At 38.7% G+C, this 21,802-nt stretch overlaps 1 protein-coding gene across 1 annotated transcript in view; it reads right to left on the minus strand.

The window, feature by feature from the left end:
* Positions 1 to 410: 410 nt before the first annotated feature.
* Positions 411 to 21,802, minus strand: part of FAM13C (family with sequence similarity 13, member C) — a 52,757-nt gene continuing 31,365 nt past the window's right edge. The window contains 10 exon segments of the mRNA XM_010179936.1: positions 411 to 566; positions 1,365 to 1,466; positions 2,982 to 3,181; positions 4,438 to 4,533; positions 7,105 to 7,158; positions 7,160 to 7,192; positions 12,231 to 12,442; positions 14,777 to 14,858; positions 16,320 to 16,458; positions 17,418 to 17,628. Coding sequence (XP_010178238.1) covers positions 443 to 566; positions 1,365 to 1,466; positions 2,982 to 3,181; positions 4,438 to 4,533; positions 7,105 to 7,158; positions 7,160 to 7,192; positions 12,231 to 12,442; positions 14,777 to 14,858; positions 16,320 to 16,458; positions 17,418 to 17,628 — 1,253 coding nt within the window. The 3' untranslated portion in view covers positions 411 to 442.

The raw sequence follows: 21,802 nt of genomic DNA on the forward strand, positions 1-21,802 counted from the left end.
TAGTGAACCATTGAGAACCAACATTAATAGTTAATTATAGTGCATGTTAGTTCTGGAGAGAAATGTGTGGTACATTATCACGTACTAAGATGTACTAAAAACTTGGAGAGCCTTTCCTCTTGTTTTTTAAAACTGCGAGCAGATCAAATGGAGAATCTGCAATACTTCAGTGTCCTTTTCATTTCTAATATTCTCACAGTGCACTTCAAGGCTTTTTGAAAAGGAAAAAAATAGATACTATCACCCACTCACCCGTGCTTAATTCTTGCATATTGCTGTCCTTTCTTATCCCAGCTAGTGTAATTGGTAAAGTGCATAAAAAATCTCAGTGTGTCAAATAATCGTGCAGCAGACCAAGACCTGTACTTCATTTTTTTCATTACTTGTTTGCTTGGGTTTTGTTTTTTTTGCTAGAGAACACCACCATGGCATTGCATTTGCTTCAAATTGTTTTGGAAATATCATGCTTACTGATGAGAACCTCCAAGAGCCTGATTTTGGCTTTTGTGTGCTTGTATTCAGAGTATTCCTCGGCCATTGGCACCCGATCTTCTTTTTGAGGACTCCTGTGAAAAGCAAATAAAAATGCCATCCCTTTTAGGAGTGAGAGGAGAAATAGTCTTTAAAATTAATTCTGCAGCAACTAATAAGGATTGAGTTGGATTGTTTTTTTTTCCTAACTGTAGGTGACTAAAGATAATTTGACAGGACCAAAAAGCTCTTATAGACAGAAATGAAATAGTAGTATTTAAAATACTGAATATAACAAGTACTTTTCTTTCTTGTCAGCTATGCAAGTATAACTACTTCATTCTAAAATATGCCAAGAAGTTATTACACAGTGCTTTGAAAACTGTTACCAGAATACTACATGCCCATGTCCTCCCTGGTTTTCACTAAACAAGTTTGCTAAATGAATGGTGGAGGATAAACAAAGAGTTAAAAGTAGTCAGCATTTATCTAGGGGTGAAATAAACAGTAGCTTCTGTTTTTAAATCTGGCCTTTTAAAAATGGTCCAACTGCCCAGTGTAATTCCTGCAGATTTACATCCTCAGCAAGGCTCTTTAGAAGCCTCCCTTCAGCTCAGGAAAGATGCTGTGCTGAGATGGGCTTTATACCCATTGCAGGCATGTCCTGGAAGATGCCCAGACCCAGACCATCCTCAGGGATGCTTACATCCCAGAGGAAGTAAGCAGGGAGATGGATATCTTCACAGAGACCAGACACCTCCATGGTCTCTTCCAGTCCCTAGCTGCAGCTTCTTTGGCCTGCTCACCTAAGAGTGACCACCCTAACTGAAACACACATGTCTGCACAGGAGCCCAAAGGGGATGAGAGGGCTTTTGTTGAGCTGGTTATTTACCTTCCTGTCTGCTTATAGAATTGTTCCTCAAACTCTCTTAGAGCTTTGCGAAGTCTTTTCTTATCTGCTCTTGTTTCTCTGAGATGTTCAAGCAGAACAGGCCTGTAAAACAGAGACAAGAACATGAAAGCCCCATGTGCTTGGAGGTATTGTAAAAGCTGTGGCTTTGGGTAAGCAGCCTGCTGCTATGGCCCATGGCAGGCATTGACCTCAGTGACCTGAGACATTCCACCACATCCCTCCAACTGTGGCTATAATGGGCTGTACCATCACACACGATAGATAAGCAGTATTGCTCCCTCCCTTTTACTAGTATCTCACCCTTCTAATAATGTGAAGGCAGAGACTCTATGGACAACATGGGAGGAAGAGCTTTCAGGACTGAGTCTTGCAAGTGATTTTTAATTCTGTGTAGAATTAATGGAGTTGGCAGGGCTCAGCATCTCACAGGAAATGCTTTGCATCACTGTAACTGGGTTAATAAAGTCAACATCCAAGCCTTACTCCTAAAAGCAGCTGCTATCAAGCATTACCATAATTCAGTGGAAATGCTAGTGGTACCAAGAATCAACATTTTTTAGCTGGTATTTGGCAAATAAGGGCTTTCAGCACAGAAAGAATTTAGTTATGACATATGCAGCTGGTATTTTTTTCCATACTAACAAAATGCAGAGAAGTATCTTTTCAGCATTTGTGAGCAAACTATTGCATATATATAGTTTAGTGACATAGATATACTAATGAAGTTGACTAGGCTAAACCAAAATTGAGAGTAAATAAAAATGTCTAGGTTTTCTAAGAGTTCCCAAACAAAACACAACAAAAAAGATACCATCCCATAAGCTATGAGAACACATCTGTTCCCAGGAAGGCATATTCTTCAACAAGTTTCAGGGCTAGGTGATGACAGCCCATGTGCATCTTGAGATTTGTTGTCATGTGCAAGCCTTAACTTTGAATCAGGAGAGCTTTATTTTGATTTTATAATGGAGGGTAGGAGGATGGTGTCAAGTTTTCTGGGCATCCAGACACTAATAACTATGCTTATGCAAGGAAGAAACTGGTTTTACATGCATTTAGTGGCCTTCCATATGACCCAGGTATTGCACAATCCCTCACTCAGCTCATCTGTTGCTGGTTGTGTGCTTCACGTCTGGCATTTTTACTTCACCCACACAGTCAATCCCAGTACAGGGACTGCACAGGAGCAGACTGCCCTGCTTGGCTGAACCGTGCTTTGTTTAATGGCTGCTTTGAAAGAACATAAGTGGATATCTAAAAGTTTTGCAGCAATTATTGGTCAGCATATCTTTACTATGCTATTATGTAGTATCTACCATTCTGTAGTTATTTCCCTTCTCTGCTTATATTCCTTCACCTTTCTCTTCATGAACTTGGCACAAAGTAAGTTGTTTGGATAAGCAGCTCAAACCACAGGTATGCCGCCCAAACAGTGATTATCCTCTGCCTCTTTTCTCCATAAGAAAACATTGAATCACTTCTTTGGTGTAGAATATTCCCCTACAATCAGTATGGATCATGTTTCATTTACAAAGTCTACATAAAATATTTTTAAAAGTTCAGGGGGGGGAAAAAAAAAACACCACCAGAACTTACATTGTTGCCTCATGTAAATTGGACATAGATGAGGCTGTCTGCCTGAAAACCTTCTTTTCATCCAGAGGTGAGACATATGCAGGCTCAGTCTCCTCCTGAGAGTAACACAGGTGCTCATCAACAGGGAGGCAAGAGATTGGACTGGATGATAACTCGTGGCCACTTTGAGAATGGTCTTCATCTGAGTCTTCCTCCTCCTGCTTGTAAAATGTAAAGCTTTATTAAATTCATTGTTTACCTTACTATACTAACAATTTATAGGATGACACCATGAAGAATTAGGATTTAGCTTCCTGAATGCAGTCATAGAAATAGATTCTAGATATTGAAAGCTTTACCCAGGTCTACCTGGCACTGTTCATGAGAGATCTTGCGGGGCTCACTGAGCTACTGCATGTTGTCCACCATGTCTAAACAGGACAGAAGTTGGCCCTGCTTCTGAGTATCTCCAGCCAGCAATTTATTTCTCTTTACTCAAAAGCCTTTATAAGTAGCAAAAGTTTAAAGAACATTCTGTATTTATGTAAGCACTGCAGTCTTGCTGGAACTTGTACTCCTCTTATATACCATCTACTGTGTGCATTATGTCCAGATGTTCTGACTGTAACAAGAGTTGGAGGTGGAAAGTCCCATTTTTTTATAGATACAAATGTTAGCTACTGAAATAGAGTGCTGTTGCCGTCTTCCTCACATTCCTTCATCCACAGAAGAAAAGCTGAGCTTTTGAAACTAAGGCTTAAACGTAAGAACTCCAGGGAGCAAAGGTTCTGAGAAGTAACACAAGGGGACTTCAGTTAAAATTTTAAACAAAATATCCGTGTGCATGTGCACAAAGGTTTACACTGGGATATTTCAAAGAACTGTAAAGCTCCATTGTCATCTCACAAGACAATAGTTCACAGTTTTTAAAAATCAACCCAGTCCCAGTTACTATTAGTTAGTATTTTTGATAGAGACACGCTAATTAACTTCCACTACCTCTACTTGCAAAATGCAATGTACTTATGTTACATTATGTCGATATAATATTAATCATTATAATTAATCAATTATCATTTAAAAATTATATTTCTGAGGTGCTACATGATTGATAAAAGCACTGTCAACAAAATACAGAAGATAGATAAAGTGACAGTATAGTGCTTCATGGAAAGAGACAGGTTTCATTCTGTGTTGCATATGTTAGCCGTAATTGAAAACTAACGCCAGCCCTTGATTTCTTACCCAGTTATTTGCCTTAGAAACTGGTGCCATACATTACAACCTCTGGCACACTTAGAGGTTGAGTTTTACAGAGCATTTGCTCTACTTAAAATATCAGCACCCAGAATTAACCAATGAGCAGATTCTTCCAATACTGGTAGTTCTATTGATGCCAAACTGACAAACAGGTACAAATCAAACACAGCATGTAGTATATTTTCTTAGCAACATATACAAATTCTTTCCAACTTACAATTGTTGTGATCAAGGATGGAGTTGCGAGAAGCTTCTTGATAATTCTGTATCTGTCGTAAAGAGGTTTCATGAGACTCTTTTCTTGCTTAGTTACCTAAGGAGAAACCGTAAAAAATATACTCCTCCGAAACTAAAAGTAATAAATAGATGCCTTATTTGCTCCTGTAAAGCTGAGAAATGTATTACAAGAGTATGACCTGATGTGCATTTTGCTTCCATAAATATTCCATGGGAACTGTAGTGTAATCCCATACAATGCCTAAAAACGAAAATGGCATTATATTTTCTAATGGAAAATACCCAATGTGGATTCTTCACTTCCTTGAGCCACACCATTCAGGCAGAGGGTGAGCTATTCTCTGTCTCTTTCTGAAGATGCTAATAGAGTTGTAAGAGTTAAGATAGGCTGCTACTGTGCATTGCATTGAGATCTCACTGACTTAACTGTAATAACGGCAACAGGCAAGCTGCAGTACTGTGACAAGCTGCAGTACTGTGACAAGCTGCCTGGGCCAATATACTCAGTGGCCCAGTGGGATGGAGAACACTGAGAATACAGCTTTACAGCCTCAGGGAGTGAGCTGGCTCTGTGCACAGTTGCTGTGTACATCGCTCGCTGGAACTGCCTTCCATGAGCAGGATTAACTGTCTGTTCATTTAGTTTGCTCTTGCTCTTTTATGAGCACTGTGATCATCAATTTCAAGGAGAATATTATTTTACATCAGGTATTAAGAACCTGATCCAGCCATAAATATCTGTAAATACAAAAATAAACCTTATGAAAACTGGCCACAAGAAAAAAAAACAACCACCAACCAAAACCAACACGTTCCTCAGTGATTAAATGTCCAAAGAGAGTAATTTGCAAAGTAGTCCTCTGCTCCTCAACTCACATGCCTACCAGCACTCACTGGGTACAATTTCACGGTCTTTCGGTGTTGCAACTGTGCTACTGCATTGAATCCCAGCTACACATGCTCAGATGAGTGAACACAGCAGGTTTGAAGAGATGTGGACTGACTGACAGTGTGGACAATAGGCCAGAGTTGCTCAGAAACAGCTAAATACCTGGTCAGCAGGAGGAAGGGTGACAGTAGATAAATGCAGGCTGATGACACCACGTATGTGTGGCTGATTGAATAGTTTGGACTAGTTCTAGAAGCATGCTTCACTGCAGAATATCAGGGCTTGCCTAACCCAGCTAGTCCAATTCTCTTCCCCTGTCTTCATGTTCCATTTGATTGCAATACATAAGAGCTCCAGAAAATGCCAAACAAGCCAGAACAGATCATTTTCTGTTTCAGACTTAGTCAGTGCTCTCTCTGTCTGACTGTGTGCAGGTAAGTCTGGATAAAGACGGCATTCATCCCTACTAAACATCAGCAGGGCAAACATCGTCACCAGCGCTCTCCACTGTGTTTCAAGGGTGCTATATTCATAATACTCTGAATATGCAGCAACTTGATAATTTTTTCTGAGTTCTCTCTCTTCTTTGGAAGAGAAACCTCTTCCAAGGGAGATTTCTACAATAACTGTGACATTGTCTAGAACTGAATTTTGATAATGTTATGGTGCGATATTATTTAAATGACAAGGCATGCCAGGAGTTCCTAGTTCAAACATCTAAAGTAGGGAATCCGAGGCTTCAGCAAGCAACATTCGAGTATTGTGAAAATCCATTTTCTGGGACCACCACTAGGACACCACTGCTGGTGGAGAGGCACCTGTTTTGTTAGCTGTCACCAGAGTGCTTCTGCCTGGGCCATCACCCATTTGCCTCCTTTTTTCTGTCTTTGAATCTTCAAGTCTCTTTTACCTCTATATAACACTAATCACACAATTTCTTTTGTGTCCTCCTTCTTAGGAAACATCATTTCTTCATATCCTTCCTATTTATTCTCTCCATCCCTCAGCTCTCATTCCAAGCCCTAAGAAAATGGACAAGGATAATTTTATCCAAGATGCAGAGAGATCAGATTCAGATCACAATTTTAACAGCTGGCGTATTTTTGGACACATGCTGGTGCCATTCCTCTTTCTCTCTACCACAACAATTACTGATCAGAAACAGAGACAGTCATAAGAATACAGACATAGACATCAAACAGGAATTCCTCAGGTGTGTATAGACAAATTTTCAAATCATCATATCACCAATGGTGGCAACTCTGTTTTGTCCCTGCATTCAACAATAAAGTCCCTTGAAAGGATTTTAATTAACAGTGCTGCTGTGAAATAAAGGAAAACACAGCTGGCAGGTCATATCCTTGCTGTAGTTCATGTCTTAAGTTGTGCCCTATAGACCTTTCTCAGCTGATAAGCAGTCCAACCTTTCATACATCATAGCACAGCTACAGCATGCATGAGCCAAAGCTGCTGTGGATGTATAATCTTCCACATTTATCAACAAAACCTGCAACTTCCAATCATGAACAGAGGTACAGGGCCACTAGAAACTTGCATTTTTATTTTATTTTTTTTTAATATAAACAAAATTAATCAGTATCAGGCAATAACATTTAACCCTGAAGATTAGTTTGAAATAACTAAAATTATGTTAATCAGGTAAGATTCACCTAAATATATTTAACATATGAGTCCAAAAATATTTGTTAGATAACTTAGAAAATTTTTAGTTTACCCATTTTTCCATGGTATACTTACAGGTTGTCTATGAATACTCTCAAAATACAGTAGACATTTCTGAAGATTGATTTTTTTTTTCCAAAGCCACTTGCTTTTTTGTCATGTCCTATTTAAAGAAGTTATTTATAAGATTATGAATCAGGATTTCATGACAAGGGTACAGGTAGGTATCTGTTTAATAATCTCTTCTTCCCAGATAAACATTAATAATGAATTCTGTTTCTGTCCACACTGAGGTCAATGGGGACTTGGCATTGACTCAGCAAAAGCAGAGTTCAAATATGCATAACTGAAGTTTTGAATTAAGCAAAGTACACGTTACCTTCTCAAGGCCTCGTGCGAAACCGAGGAGAGCTAGGAGATACTGCTGCTGATTACGGTAGGCTTTAGGTTAGGCCTTTACCAGTGGAAAATGTACTATATTTACTTTGACCAAAGTGGAGTATTTGGAGCCTGAACTTGCGCTCTTTCTTCTGGAGAGGGATGCATGAATTAAAATGTACTGAAAGGCTGGAATCTTCTTTTTCTTAATGTCATTTACATCATAAAGATGTAATACTTGATTGCCTTGGTTTCTTTCAGAATTACTATTCTATGAAGCAATTTAACAAGCTTAAACTCATGAAGCAGTATTAGGCTATTGACAGAACATTGCATCCTTATCCGGAAAGTTTCCAAGGGTACAAAAACTGGTCTTAGTCAATAGAATCTTTGTGTGTTGCTCGATAAAAGCCTGTATCTGAAAAACTTTTCTGGGAATACCAGTTGACAGAAAGTCTAACCAAGCAGAGGTTTTAGCTAGAATATCACAGCTAAATTGCATGGACATAGGTTATATCTCACAGACTGGATTTTGGAAAGGCGGGACCACAAACGAAAACTGCAGCATCCGAGTAGAAGTTGTTGGCATTGAGGTCCCACAGATACCAGTGCAGCACTTCCCTACAACATTTTCCAATGCTTAGGTAACGTTTTTTGAATACTGAAGAAATATTTTTCTCATCCATCACAGGGAGAAATCAGTTAATGAAATCTGTATGCTACTAACTTCTATTTGCCAGATCAGATCATAAATCTTAGATAGCATTCCCCACTATAAATTAAATATTATTTAGTTATAACAAATGAAAACAACAACCTGTCTAGACAAAATACTCAGAAACTCACAAAAATCCAGAGGACATTCCTCAATTTTTTTTAATTATTCATCAGGAATAATAGATTTGCCTCAGCCCGTAAGGGATGAAGAACAGAAAGCTTCAACTATGCAAACACAAAACATTTACAGAGTGGATTGTTGGATCCAGAATGAAATCCCTAAATATCCAATCATTATGATAATATGGTGAATGGCACATAAATGCTGAACATACTAGAAAAAGGTGCTGTCTCTAAAATGAAATGGAAGAATAATCTGATCAGCCATCAGGAAATTACGGCTAGACAGTATGTACCTTCCTGCTCTGCTGGGCTGAACAGCTAACACTAGCAGTTTATTTCTGTTCAAAAATCACAATATGAATCACTGGCACCAGAAAGAAGAATGCTCATTTTTCAGCAATGTGATTTGTCAATGTTGGTGATGCACCAGTGTACGTCTAGGTGTCTGCTGCAGGGAGCACACTGTTTAACTGGTATTTCTCTCCTCCTCTCCCTTTCCCCCTCTTCTCAAGAAGATCTGCTCCTGACATTGGATATTTCCATCTGCTGTCAGAACAGCAAGCAGCACATGAAGCTAATGGCATTTTCCACAGTCTCTGCCAGATCACAATGACAGATCTGCATGAATTAGAGCCAAGTGTTTGGAGGGTTGGAGAAGAGCTCATACCACAGTGAAGTAATGGGAAGAATGGTGGGGTTGAGGGGACAGAATATGCCTTTTTGCAGAAAGTTGATGACACGGGGTTTTCTATTGACAACTTGGAGAAGTATTTTTAATAATTAGCCTTTACTTCTTAAAAACATATCAAGCCCTGAAGAAGTAATGCTCTTCTAATAGCAAAGGAATGCCTTGCTACTAACTTCAGCAGCAAAACCTTTTTTGTTTGCTGTCCAACTGCAAAAACAGTGTAGAACCGCTAATCACATTTTGCCTTCAAGGTCTGCATGAGTTAATCACTCCAAAAGTATCTGTCGTTCATGTTGAGAGAAGAGCTGCTAACTGGAACGTAGGAGTATTATAAAGTAGCTAATCAGTTTACTTACTGCTAGTTCTACAATTAATATAAGGTTAATTCTTTCAAAAACTATTAAGCCTGGAGCAGCTGAACGGTTAGGAGGAAACAGGGAGCGATCATTAATATTGATTTTACACATGAGAAACAATCTCAAGAGGATTTTAGCATTTTAGGGCTTATTTCATTAGCTCATTTTATTAGCAATCTCAAGATGGTTTGTATTCAGTTAAGTTCAAAATGGCTGATAATTTTGAAATCAGAGAAGGCAGGTGGAATCACAAGCTGCAGAATTGTCTGAGACATCTTAGGTCTGTAGGCTGCATACAGCAACATGAAATTCGATGCTAATTAAATAAAAATACTGCCTCATAGCCAGGGAAAAGGTGACCTGAAGTGGGTCAATAATGAGAGGACGGATACATAAAGGGAACCAGTCAGAAAAAAGCCCTGGGGGACAGATGGCAAATGTTCAAACTAAACATCAGGCGAAAATAGTTTGTGCATATAAAGAAAGAAAAAGGAGACTACGCATAAAGCTAAGGTAGCAGATTGTTTTTCACAACCTGGAACAAAGGCACACAAAATATTTTATACAGTTGTCTTCCACCCTAGTCAGTTCCTTGAATGCTTATGCCTTTTACTCTCACTGCTGTTTTTCCAGAGAGAAAATGTAAATTCTGAGCACTGACAACATTCTCATTCAGTAACCTTACTCACGGGCATTTTTTGCGTGAGGGGTGTTTTGTTCTGAAAATCACATTCTGCAATTTCATATACAGATCCTGTGGTTTGTCCTCTTCAGACATACTGGGTGGTTCAGGACTTTGCACCTCTCCTAAGGACACTTGTTCTCTCCTTTGTATTTCAGCAGGGCCTCAGAGGCTTTTCACAGTGGAACTTCAGGGAAGGACTCGGCAGGCTTTTATGGAAACACTATCCCTGTCCAAAGTAACTAAATCTTGAAAAATGAAACATTTATCTGCTATTTAGTTTACTACTAATCTAGCTCAGATTCTGTTACGGGATCTAAATGTTACACACAAAATAAAATATTGCACATAAAAAATGGCTACAGTAATCCCAAAGTTGCTGCAAGCAGCAAACATCCTTGATTCATTTCACATCACCAGTGCTCTAAACCTCATTCTCCCCTCAAAGTCCAGGATGACTCATAATCAAAAACCAATCATTTTTAGTGATTACATAAATCTTACTATGCATCATTTTGAAATAGATCCATTTGACATCACTTTAATACTTTTCAATCCTCTGTTCCATAGCAGTTTCATGTAACTATTATCAAACTTTTTTGCTAATAAATAGATAGTTCTCTCAACACAAGTTCACCCTACAAGAATGTAAGAAGAAAACAATTTTGATCTTAAAAAAAATAAATCAAAACTACTAAGTTGTGCAGAAATTCTAATTACATCTCAGAATTCTCTGTAAGAATACTTCAATCCAGCACTGCTATTGGACAGATTTAGGAGGTTCTCTCTTGCAAAATCAGAAGTCATATTAATCAAAAAATGAGTGGGGCAGAGACCCACACCAAACTTACTCTTATACAAGAGTTTTTTTCTGAACAGGATTTCCTCACTGACATCTGTTTTGGTGTCATCTGATCTCACTCCTTGCATAACAACAAAAATGTAACAACTGAAAATATTATCATACAATCTGCACTGCTGGGATTTTAAGACTGTATACGGAACAGCATGGTTTTGCTGTCTTTTGTTTTCTTACAAAGGAGTTCTGGTTATGAAACACTTTTTTCCATTTCACATTTTAAACAAAGTAGTTTATAAAAAGAAACAATTATAAAGTCAGCCATGTATGGAGAGCTCGAGATCTCAGAAGCATGGCACTGGCATGCACAGTTCAAGTTTTTATACAGTAACTACTTGTGTAAGAACAAAGAAAATAGATAGATGGATACATAGATAGATAGATGGATGGATAGATAAATATTATCACTGCTGGGTACTTTCTGCTACTGAAACCCACCCAGAACAATTTCTTAGTTCTCACATAGTTTAGGATTTAGTTCTTCTTCACTCTTCCCCATCTCTCTTACCCCCTCTTCTCTTTCACTCATCAGCCAGAGTCTAAATATTACTGTCAACATTTAGCTTTTAGGTACCTTTGAGGAATTTATTGTCTTGCTTGGCTGTACAGCAACAGGAGGAGCAACATCATTTGACAGCAAAAATAACAAAAAACTTCCCACATTCTTCTGGACATTGCAGATCATCAGCTTTAGACAGACCCTTTAATGTGCCAGTAGTATGAAGGCACAGCAGATTTTTAAAATATGTTCTAGTTTAAAAACAACAATAAATTGCCTAGCCAAGCCAGCAAGTTTCATGGAATACTGCTCCTACATTTAGGAGACTAATGAATGTGGAAGAGCAGAGGCAGTGTCAGCACAAGTAAATGTACACAATCAGAAGGGCAAAGCAGTCTGGGTGGCTGTGCTATCCATGTGCTCCTAGTGCAGTGCTATCAACTGCGCAGAGGCTTTCAGCATTTCTCAGGTGAGAGAGGACCTTCATTGTCAAAACAACTTCAGGAGTGTTTTTAGTCACACAGTTTCTGTGGACTCAAGATAGGATTGCTTTTGTTGTCACTATCTGCAATACACTGGAGTACCCACTTCCTGTGCACACAGCCTTAAGCAGGCAGGTCTCAGCAGTGTCTGGCAAACAGTTCTATACATGCAACTCTGAGCAAAACGTGCCCAGCACTGTCTGAAAAACCCTTCTGCACTTCTCTTTCTGTGCAGCTCTTCACAGAAAAGTAACTTCAGAAAATTGCACTAGAGCTCCCATCTTGTTAGAGGGAAAATGCACTGCAGTGTCAGAAGACACAGGATACACAGCTATCTCATAGCCTGAGATAGCTACACACTAAATATTTGCCTCAGATTATAAAGTTCTGAAAGAAACAGTCGTACTTGTTAAATACCTTAATAGCCTCAGGAAGGTTAAAATGTTGTCTTTTCTCCCTTAATCGTCTCAATACACTGTCCATGGTTTCTTCTACTGTGGGAGCTGGTTCCACACTCGTGGCCTCCTGTGTCCTAGCCTCTTTAGAGGTCCCAGTGCTTTCACAATGATCATTTCTTTGGGGTGCTCTAGAGGTACAGTTTTGCTCTTCTGATATTCTGAGTTTCAACTCTGAAAGGCAAATTACTTGGCAAGTAAATAGATTAGAAATATTTGCAAAGAGGTTTCCTCTGGCACTACAAGAAAAAAAACCCCACCCCTCCTCCTTGCATACAATAATCATACTACAGTTGTGTAGGAAAGTAACTCTGCTTCACTTCAACATGTAACATCTTTTACCTGGTTAAAGTGAAATTCAGTGGTCAAGGGATAAGATGTGTCCAGATCAATTAAACTTATTGCACATACGTACTTTTCTTCTTCTTCCAAGCCCATCTTTGAAATAAAAGGTGTTTCCATGGGGGAGGACTGAAGAGACACTGGATTAAGGAGTGGGGTCTGGGTAGGAGTCAGTGCAGAATTTCAGTGGGAGTGAAGTTAGGAAAGGGGCTTAAAAGGACAAACAGCACTTGAGAGTATCTGTGGGAGGCTTGGGGACGGGGGGATATGGAAGCAGAGCTCACTTTCTCCCCCTTCTCCTCACTAAACCCATGCACTCTCAAGTGATCTGACAGCTGGATGAGTAAGGACATGTCCAAGCCTGCTGGGGGGATTGTTGTCTAAGTTCACAGTCCTTCACAGTCACCTTCCTGGACAAGAGGCAGCATCTCCACAGCCACCTGCTCCACCCGCACCCCAGCTGTGCTCACCTTCTCTCCTGTGCTGCTGCATGAGAAAGGAGGAGAGTGAAGGCCCTCCCCTGAGAAGGGCTGGGGAGGCCAAGCTGTGTGACAGAGCCAGCCATGCCAGCTGCCAGCGTGCTGGAGCCATGTGCACCAGGGCTGCATAACCAACCCCACCCTTCTCCAGTGCAATTTCAACCACAACCCCCTTGCCAGAGGCTGCACTGCCATCCCACTCATTCCACCGAGCTGGTCCTCACTGGAGAATCAGTCACTTTGCTTAAGTGTCTTCCCTTGGCACCTGAGAAAGTATATTAGCTTGACATCAAGCCAAAGACCCTGGAGCTCTAGGGACCTGCACAAAGCAACAAGGAAATCGAATTAAGGTCTGAGTTAGCTCCCATAAACAAAGCTTTGTTCCTAGCATATGTCTGGCTGGTGAAGGACTCGGGACAAGGCAGAGATTGATGACTCCAAATCTGTTAAATTTAACGAAATCCATGAAGAAACAGTAACATGTTTTTTTTTTTTTAGCCGAGACAGTCTGAGTTTAAAGGCCAGGTTTATAGGGAAAAAGAGTAGTTTTAATTAAACTCATAGATCTAGGAAGGATGGACAAGCCTTTTGAACTTGAAGAAGGATCTACAAGCACTTGAGTGTTTTTCCATTTCAGTTGCACCTGTCTCATGAAACTCAATCTTACTTCACTTAAAAGCAGTGTCAGGATAATAAAATTAACAGCGTTCATAGGATTGAGGTGTTTTGAGTGTGCAAGTGAGGCTGATCTGTGAAAGCTAGACCCTCTGGCTAGCTGAAGCAAGGGTTGAGTCAGAGAGATTTTGTCAGAAAGTTAACTATGTAGTTTGGCTATTTCCTCTCATTTGCCTTTCTTGGACTTGTAACACAAAGTTCAAGGCAGGGCAAGGTAGGAAATCTAGTAATTACACAGCCTAGTGTCTAAAGGGGAAATTTCCAGAAGAAATTTACTGAAAGGCGAGTTTCTAATTCTATACTTACCACAATAATACCCTCTGTATCTACATTCATAACTATATCCAGAACAGAGATGAAACTTAATACTACAATTTAATTAGTATTGAGAATCCATTGATGATTGGGAAAAAATATTTAGATAAATTATAAATAGCCTTACAAAATAAAAATCAATCAGTCCTGGCTATGTTCTCCCTCAGGGCAAGCATGTGATACATCCACAGGCATTAATGGCGCAGTATGCAGACAGTCAAGGGCAAAACTTGACCCTCCAGACCAAATCTAATACCAGGAAAAGATCTATTTCTGTGATAAAGCAATAAAAGCTTTAGAGTTGTGTAACCTCGGTCCTAAAGAAACATTTTGCACCTACACATATACACAAGGATGCTTTTAACTTTGTAGTTCTGTATATCAGACATTCTTTAAAATATTCAGGATAATAGTGTCTTTTGCATGAATGTTTATAGTGACAAGGGAGAGATTATGTCTTTTTCCCCTTCTCATTTTAACCCTTGTTATGAGGGTTGAACGGACTTCCTTTAATCCCTGCTTTTGGGAATGAAGGCAAGACATATCACCTAATATCTTTGTTGTCATTGGGAGGCTTATCACCATGTACTAGTGAAAAATCAGCAAAGCACTGAAGTTAGAAAACTAACTCTAAAATAGTCCAGGTACACTCCTATTTCCAACAGCTTCAGCAATAAAATGAAATGCTATTATGTACCTTTGAGCTGCTTTCGACCTTTGGCCAAATCATTCATCCATTTCAGAACTTCCGGATTGGAAGTCTTGTCACCATGTGAAGGCTGAATGCAAAGAAAAAAGGAATTAAAAAAAAAGGAGGAGGAATTGATGGTTATACAATCAAACAGATAAAAACCTATTCACACCCAGTATGCTAAAACATGCCCATAGTTCCAGCTGAGCTGTATCATAGTGTCACGCAGGGCACTTGGCTCTATCATGATACTGATTTATCATGCCTTATGTCTCCCTGCTGTGGCACAGGGCTACATGGATCTGAGTATTTTTGCTCTGATCCTAGAAAAAACATTTAAGTCCTTGACTAATTGGGTGTGTAATCTCAGTGACTTCAAAAGGACCTAATGTTAGTCAAGTTCCTACGTGATTTCTAGGATGGTAACCAAAGCACTCAGTCCCTTGCAGGGCTAAGTCCTTACTACTTTAAGACAGGGATTCTTCTGGGAAACAGCACTTTAAACATTTCAACTGAACTGCTTAAGTAAGCAAATGAAAAAATCCTGGGCAACAAAGTGATTTCAAATGCAACAAACAACAGAATCTTAGTGTATCAGTTCTTTATTTGCATTTAGTAATTGCTTCCAGATTAAAATAAATTTACTTCGGATCTTCAAAACTCAGATACTTAAAAAGTCAAGATAGTTTTGCAAAAGTAAACCTTTGAAATAGTTTCTTTTCTGGTCACAATGTGATGACTGTTTAAGCATGAAATTTTACTCCTAAGAGTATATGATGACCATAGGGCAGTACGATTCACAAATGTAAGTTTAAGTTCGCAGCCATTGCCGAGATTACGAGGTAATATACAAGTAGCTGAATTTTAATTTTAATGTAGTCATAAAATTATCACAGACTTCCCCGTTCCACATTGTACACATCCTTAGCATCACGGATGTTTTGGTATGTTTATAATGCACAATTCACAACACATAAACTAACTCATTATGAGCGATGATCCTGCATACACTGATGCACACAACTGACCTAAAACAACCCCCCACCAGCAACCTTCCCCAGTTTTTATTTCTCTAATTTCTGCCATCAGCCTCTATCGAGCCCTGTGCTTTGGAGGTTTGCAGGAGTCTGTCTGCATGAAGGAATCTGCACAGCAGAGCAACAGTTTCCAAGCAAATGACTTCTACATAAAAATACATTTTTTTATATACATCTACATTCTAAATAAATAGCTTGTCATCTTTTGAACCATTTTGGGTCACAGGCCTGTCAGCTATGTCTCACCAATTCACATCTCACACATCTAGAAGATGGATATTTTGCAACAAAGGTAATCCAAACAAAATGCAAATTAGAGTCTCAGAATTACTGCATACACTGAATGATAATAAAAAGATATTCTCTCATTGATGATTTTCCTATTTTATTCTACAAAAAAATACACTTTTTCCTATTGTTTTTCAATCCACTTTTCAATATTGTTTAAATACACTGGGATCCTTGATTGCCTCTTGTAGTATTTCCCTTTATCTTGTCAATTATTATCTTACCAGGTATTTTTTTTCTTGCTCAAACTTTTCTTCATACTTCCTAATTTTTCTCTTGAGACTCTGAAGATGCTTGGTAAGCTGTGCTACTGTTTGTGGTTCTTTGCACTCTTCACAGTTACATCGAGAAGAACTTCTTGGCCTGCAAATGCCAAAAGCATGGTAGCTGCATCAAAGAACTGGCTATAATGGACCGTGTCTTGTTTTAGACACATTTAACACTTTTCTAGCACTTCAGGATGTGCAGCTGGGTTCTTTCACTGGATAGAGACAGTTGAGTTTTTCAAAGTAAGCATAAACTAATTGCTTTAGCCTGAAGGTATCCCTAGGGTATACTAATGGGTTCACCATCTGTCTTTCACTCTATCTTTTTTTTTTTAATTAATTGTGTGATTTCTGAATATTTTTCAAAAGTTTAATCTAGTGAGTCACAACCTGATTCAGTATTTACATTTATCACAGCATCTTACTTCACAAATCTTCCAGCTGTAACAGAAGACTGTAATGACAAGATTTGTAAAAGTAAGCTCAGGGAGTTTTTAATTACTAGGAATAAACATTATCATTTTGAAAGCAGTTTAGTTTCTGATTTTTTACAATTGCAAATCAATAGATCTGATTATTATTCATATGCAGCTGACAGCTATGTACATAAGCTTTTAAGAAAGTTTGGTTTCTGTCTGAAACTCACAGCTGGGTTTCTGGAGATCACAAAAAGGGTCTGTTGATATGTTCTATGACACTCTAAATTCTAGTGAATGACTCAAGCTATAGTTCTATTACAACTGAAATTTTTAGTATTATACCTTGATAGCCCTCTCTACCTTATGTTCACTCATCAGACTAATTACTAGCTAACATTTAAAACTGTCCTTGCTAACTATAAGTAACAAAGGCTTCAAACAATACTGTACTGCATTATGACTGGATAAATGCTACATCCAATTTCTGGTACTGGAAACTAAGCATGTGAAAACATGCTACAATATGGAAATTTCTTGTTTATGACATATCAGTAACTGAAAAAACATGAAGAGTCAAAGATCATGGATCATACAAAAATTGTTTAAAATATGTAAGAATTAAAATATATTTTCTTACATCATGAAAGGTTGAGCACTTGGTGGAGAAGGGGCAGACTCTGTGTCTAGGTTAAATCTCTGGCTTTGGCTAAAGATAGAGCAGCGTGGTGACAGAAGAGGATTGTCTCCATCCGTAATGTGGTACAGCAGCCGACTGGTCCCTAGGGAGTGATGTTCTTGTGGGCTGCTGTCCGTCTCATTCTGCCAGTCTCTGTGGGCTGGCACAGGCTCTAGAAAGAAAGTATAAACCAATATGGACTGAGAGTCACTCACAAGATATTTAGCTACCTAGAGAAATACAAATCTATACTCACAGAATATTCAAAGCATAAGTATTCAAAGTAAACAGCAAATAGTTCAGCAAAGTATCACATGCAGGATGAACATAATACTGAGGCTGAGAAAACTAGGAAGGACAGTTATAGGCTTAACAAAGCATTTTTTGAGTTCCATGGGAGAAGGTGGGTGTGTGTTTGTAAACTATGAAGTATAATATGAAGATGGAGAGTTTCCCAGAATAGTAGCATTAATTATATTTTCATAGATCCGCATGGTTTTGAAAGCCGCATTCCTAAAGAAGACGATGAATGTACAAAACAAGTTTAATTTTGTGATTTAACATTTAGTCCTTTGGTCAAGAGAAAGGCAGATAAAAAATATAGTATGTCCTGATGCTAAGAACCTCCAGTGCTGCTTGCAGTATCCTGTAGAATTTCATTAAGGTTTGCAGTAACACACACAGGACTAAAGAACAGAAGATACGAAAATAACAACAGCAACCAGCAACATTCAACTCAATGTAGTGTAGTAACTCGTAGTGAGCAGAAACTGCTACTTGGAGGCATCATGTGTATGATACTGTGTTAACATTGTCATAGACTATAAATGGAGGCTCAAAAGGTAAAATCTGTTTTAGAGAGATGGTCAAGCTAGAAGACAGAATGATTTATTCTGGACTGAAAAAGTAGGAATTGGTGAGCCTCATCACACTGATTCTGTTTGTGGGTAACATGGAAAATAATGTGCACGTTACAGAGCCTACCTCCAGGGAACACCAAGAGTTCATCTTCCCCTTGCTCTGCCTGGGTATGTTAACAGGAAGAACCATTGAATGTTCTTCCTCACCCTCAGTGGGTGAAATGGGTGAGGATGATCCAGCCTAGTCAATATTTTTGCTATAATCTGATTTAAAGCAGATATATTTTTTAGGGAGGACCTCCACACCCTCATAAAAGCTCTTCCCCCCCAAAAGAAGTTGACATATGTTAAAGCAAAATGTTCTCTGTCTCAGGTTCCCCTACATCAGTTTCCATAGTACATAGCATTTTTCACCATCTACATTATTTTTTTCCTCTAAACCCATGTATATAAACAGTCTTTGAATTCATATCAATTATTATGTGTTTGCAGGCAGCATGCATGTTAGTTCTAGTCAGCACTGTATTTGCAATATAGCATGCATTCTAACACATTTCACAGAATCTTTTTATTCAGTGAAAGTCTACAACTGCACAGAAAAACAACCGTACATGGACTTACAGAAGAGCAAGCAGGTTTATAAAAGTTCTTTCACGTCCATTTTCATTCCGTTTTCTCATTTGTACATTGGACATGACATTCCCATGGTGAGTGGGTATTTCTTTCAGGAATTTAATGGAACCTTTGTAATATATTTTATTTCACTTCTGCCCAACAGATACTGAAGCTACAAATCCCTACTGCTGCACATGGAAAGTGGGGACAAAACAGCTCTGAATGGCACCCTTCACAGAAAACAACTAGTGATTTAAAAAATAATAATTACCGTGGCCTGAAATACCATTTTATCAGGCACTATTCAGCTGTTTTTGCTTAACAGACAACAAAAATTCCAATTGTATATTTTATAATCACAGTTCAGTCTATCATGCAAAAGTTATGCTTTTACTTTTGTACCTATAAATTCATCTAATCTAATCTAACAGCATCATCAATTATAATTACATTAAGCATTTTCACAATGAGACAATGTAGCTTATTAATTCTTATCCAGCATCTTTCCTCTAAGTACTTCGTACTCTGTAGGTCAAAGTCAATATTCCAAGATACCAGAGCAACACCCAGATCTTCTCAATCACGTATGAGATCCAAATCCTCCCATAGAGAGATGCAGAAAGGTATCTGGGAGAAGCAAGAGTAGAACATTGTACCAGTCACAGGAAATTGTGTCCAGACAACATCCAGTGACACAGGCTGGAATAAAAGTTGTTCTGCAAACAAAAGTGTTGTCTCTTTCTGGCAAGTAATCTTTCCTCACCCTGTAAAACTTTAAGAAAATTAATAATTTGGGTTGGTTTTTGGTTTGGTGGGTTTTGTTTCCGGTTTTGTTTTTAACTTCTGAAAAAACAATATTGTCCATGGGAAGAAACTACCTTGCTTCCTCTTATTTCACCCTCTTTGAACTTAACAAAACACACAATCACTATGAAGTAGGTTGACTAAGAATAGTTTCACTATTTCTCATGCTCTGTTACGAAAAAGAATATTTTTTATACTCAAATTAAGTAGCAGTCTCCTCACTGTGAAAGGAAAATAATGTTATAAAAAGAATCAGCCAGTCTGCGTATGAAAGGGGAAGGAAAATGCTTCCAACAGTTGAACTCTGATTTTCTGTGGACCTAGAAGTACTGCTCTTGCAGGAAACAGTCTGTACTGCTGATAAACTACATGGTCACAGACATTTGCTCCTTTTTACATTTACAGCCAGGCAATTTTACTAGGCCCAACCCAATCTGAGAAAGAGAAGCAAAGTACACATTCAAGACTGAACACTGCTGGAAGATAAAAAAGCAAAGGACAAGGAGGGGTGGGAGCAGCCCCAGTGTAAACCCAAACACACAGACCTGCAGAGAGTTCAAGGAGGTTTTTCTATTCAGCTAGCAAATGAAAGGGAGACAACATGCATGCCAGGTGAATTTGGGAGCATTTCCCTAAGACCAGGGCTCTTCCGTTTCCTTGGCACCAGGACATCCTGACAGCATTGCTCCACTAAAGCTTGCAAACTGGTGCAACTTTGGTACGGCCCCAAGAAAGATTTTAGTCCCAGCTCTGCTACAGATGCATTAGATTACTACCTCCTGTCCAGAATTGGTCAGCAAGTCATTCAGCTGGTTCATTTACATGGCCTGATTACTGTAACAGTGGAACATCTCAGGATGAGGAGGAGTTATAACCAAACCCATTTTCAGTTACAACTTAGGCCCATCATCCTGATCCCAGTTCTGTGTAGATCCTAAACAAGACACAACACTAAGCATTATCTTGAGAGCAGGCTATGAACTGACCAAATATCTACCTGTGTTCATGTGTCTGGTTTAATTTTAGCCTCTATTTTTGCCAAAACTGGGAACTAAGGCCACTTCTAGACAAGCCAGTAAGTTGTCCCTTAGCCTGCATCTACTTCGTCTCACCTACTGAGCCCAGTTTAGCACTGACAAGAGCTCACCACAGGACTTAAAGCCAAGATCTAGTACCTTATAATATGCAGTGTGCTCCATAATGTGGACTTCATATGACAAATCATGTGGTACAAGTTTGTATTCCTGCATGTGATAATCTTCACTTTGAGTAAAATAATAATACACTGAAATCTGCTGTATATAAAAAAGAATATGCAGGTGGAATGTGATTATATCTCAACAAGTTATGTCTGTGAATGCCAGTATCAGGGTTTTTAATTTAAAAGACATTTAGAACATCCTGTAGTTAAGTTCAGCTGCTCACTGCTCAAGTCACGTTTGATGTATACCCATAACCAAAAGCTATAAAAACAACTCATCCTCTGCTTTTATTTTTTTCCCTTAAAAAAATAGTTTAGTACCCCCTTGCAATCCTTTATGGTCTCACTTTGACAGCTCTAATTTAAGTTTTTACATATTCAAAAGTAAACTGGAAATTGTTGACTTTGTTCAGAGACAAGAGTTACTGCTCACCCCTTACAAATTGCATCCTGAAATACCCTGTCATCTTCCTAGGCTGTTCTAGCTTTATTCACCACACATATAGTGCATTTTTTCTACTTTTTGTTGACTGGCATGTGAAACAAAATTAATTAAACGGACTACACAACTATGTTTACTTTAAAAATAATACATTTGTATATTGTTAATATTATTTTTTCCTTGCCTGATTTCGCTGAGCAAAGGCTAGAGACTTAGTGCACATGGCATGTCCTCTAAAATCTCTGTTCCCAGCCTGGTACAAACCTCTGGACTTCTATCCAAGTTCAAGCTGAAATAGCCAGCAGTCCCATGTGACAACTGTACCTAAACTGAATGTATCAGTAGATTTCAGGAGTAACTTAAAAAAATGGAATTAAGACTAGCTGTAGCTATGTAATGTGGCAAGTTATTTAAAAAAAAAAAC

Source organism: Mesitornis unicolor, unplaced genomic scaffold (genome assembly GCF_000695765.1).
Source record: "Mesitornis unicolor isolate BGI_N332 unplaced genomic scaffold, ASM69576v1 scaffold6512, whole genome shotgun sequence".
Taxonomy (NCBI): domain Eukaryota; kingdom Metazoa; phylum Chordata; class Aves; order Mesitornithiformes; family Mesitornithidae; genus Mesitornis; species Mesitornis unicolor.